Source organism: Myotis davidii, unplaced genomic scaffold (genome assembly GCF_000327345.1).
Source record: "Myotis davidii unplaced genomic scaffold, ASM32734v1 scaffold502, whole genome shotgun sequence".
Taxonomy (NCBI): domain Eukaryota; kingdom Metazoa; phylum Chordata; class Mammalia; order Chiroptera; family Vespertilionidae; genus Myotis; species Myotis davidii.
The window spans coordinates 1,149,060-1,151,334 of record NW_006293000.1 but is presented as its reverse complement, the minus strand read 5'-3'; the positions used below and the strand labels follow the sequence as shown (position 1 = coordinate 1,151,334).

General features: G+C 55.9%; 1 protein-coding gene across 1 annotated transcript in view; it reads right to left on the bottom strand.

The window, feature by feature from the left end:
• The window catches only part of NEFL (neurofilament, light polypeptide), a 4,052-nt gene extending 3,467 nt beyond the window's left edge, over window positions 1–585 (bottom strand). Inside the window, exon 1 of the mRNA XM_006766445.2 lies at window positions 3–585. Coding sequence (XP_006766508.1) covers window positions 3–518 — 516 coding nt within the window. The 5' untranslated portion in view covers window positions 519–585. The remainder of the gene's footprint in view (window positions 1–2) is intronic.
• Window positions 586–2,275: the final 1,690 nt, after the last annotated feature.

Genomic DNA, 2,275 nt, shown 5'->3' with positions numbered 1-2,275 from the left:
AGGCTCTGCAGCGTCTCCTCCAGCCCCTCTCGCTCGCCCTGCAGCGCCTGCTTCTCGTTGGTGGCGTCTTCCGCCGCCAGGCGCAGGTCGCGGATCTCCTGCTCGTACAGCGCCCGGAAGCGCGACGGCTCCGAGTGCTTCTGCCGCAGCACCAGCAGCTCGGCTTCCAGGACCTTGTTCTGCTGCTCCAGCTCGTGCACGCGCTCGATGAAGCTGGCGAAGCGGTCGTTGAGGTCCTGCAGCTGCGCCTTCTCCTGCGTGCGGATCGACTTGAGGTCGTTGCTGATGGCGGCTACCTGGCTCAGGTCGAGGTTCTCGAGGCTGGGCATCAAGGAGCCGGAGCTGGACGAGTAGCTGCGGCGCACGGACAGCGAGGAGACGGGCGCCGAGTAGCTGGAGTACGCGGAGCGCGCGGTGCTGTAGCCGCTGCGCACGCTGGAGATGTGCACCCGGGGCGTCTCCACGTAGCGCCGCTTGTAGGAGGTCGAGTAGTACGGCTCGTAGCTGAAGGAACTCATCGCGGCGGCCGGCGCTCCTCTGCGGGCGGCAGAGACGGGGTCCTGCAGAGAAAGAAGAACGGGGGATAGCTCGTCCTCTCCCACTTTCCTCTGAAGCCTCAAGTTTTCTCTGAGGCCCCACACCCGCTCACTCATTTCCTTTTCCTCCCCCCAGCCCATCCCACTTCTCCTTTGATCTCGTATCGCCTAGATCCTGAGGTGTCCCAATAGCCAGTTCTCCCTTCCTGCTGTCCAGACCTGGGTACCTCGGACACATCCTCTCCCCCTGACTCGCCCCTTCCCCACCCGGGGCCTCCGCATCGCCCCCTTGGTGCATATGGTGACGAGGCGCAAGTGCCTCCAAAGCCCTGGACATGCAAATGGTCGCCTGAGGCTGCAGGTCTGCGGCAAGTATGGAGGAAAGTTTTCTCTCTTTGTAGCTGCTTCTCGCACTTGCTTTCATGTATCTCGCTCTCTCCTGGTTGTTTTTCTTTAACGCGCGGCTTACACCCATGAAACTGCGGCACTGCGGGTGTTGACCTGGGCATTTCTAAACCTTTAGTTAGTATCGGCCTTTCGGTGTTCCTAGATTTTCTCATTTCTTTCTGAGGAATGAAGCCACCATTGCGTGCCGCGGGGTGAAGCGTGTAGGTAGAGGAGAGCCTGTGGAAACGGTTTGGTTTGAAACTAACCGGCGTGAAAATTGACTGCAAAGGCAGCGATGCGCCCCTCGGCCCGTACTTCATACTGCAAACGCACCCTGCATCTTCCTCAAGCCAAATTCCTGCGTGACATTCCCAACCCCGCCACATGAAAAGGCCCTTCCCCTCTTTTTACACCTGTGTGGCACCCAACCTGATGATTTCAACCAGCCGTGCAGGTGGCTGGCTGGGAGGGAAGCGGCCGCTGCCAGCCCGGGGCCCCAGGGAGAACTCAGATCCGAGATGTCTCGTTCTTGGGCGGACAGAAAACAGCTGCATGAATCTTTACCCCGGTTCACTCAAATAAACAGGGAACAGATACAGTCAGGAATCCATGGGTCCCCTTTAAGAAACACCCAGGTACCTGAAACAGTGCGCCCTGCACCACGCTGCTGTCCTGCACTCTGCAGAGCGTATTTATTACCCGTTATGTTAGGGAGTCCATCGCTTTCATGAGCGGATCTCAGACACTGGCACAGGACACCTAACAGTTTTCTAAGCAAGCGTTTAATTTTTATTTTATTTGTGTAAGAGTGGCATTTGATGTGCAACTTACTGTTGTTGCTGCTGCTGCTGCTTTAAGAGGCAAACTAAGGGGAAACATTGTAACCGTTTTAAAATAAGAGAAGCCAGTTTTCCGGGTGATGCTGAGAAGGAGAGGTACTTGCAGCCAACACCACAGTTGCCTGGCGGCACTGCACTGCTTTCCCCACAGGACAGGAACGGTGGCTGAGACTTCACCTCTGCGGTTCTGTGCAACTCTCAAAAACCTGTGATTCCTCTTCCTGGCAGAGGGAAAGACTGCAGCAGAGAACATTGGGAAGGGGGGGGGGGTGTTCTCCGCTGTCTCAAATAATGCAACTTGCAAAACAACTTTACTAACTTAAATCTATCAAGAGATCCATCCAAACTCAGTCATTCTAGGGGTGTCAGGCTAATGCCATTAGGTTGTCCTGAATTTCAGTCGGCCCTGGCAGACAAGCTAGGGCACGTATCCTGATGGCTTTTTATAGCCTACTTGTTCTTGGTCTCCCCATTCATCAGTGATTCAACAGTGGGAAAGGCTTCTCTGGGGAG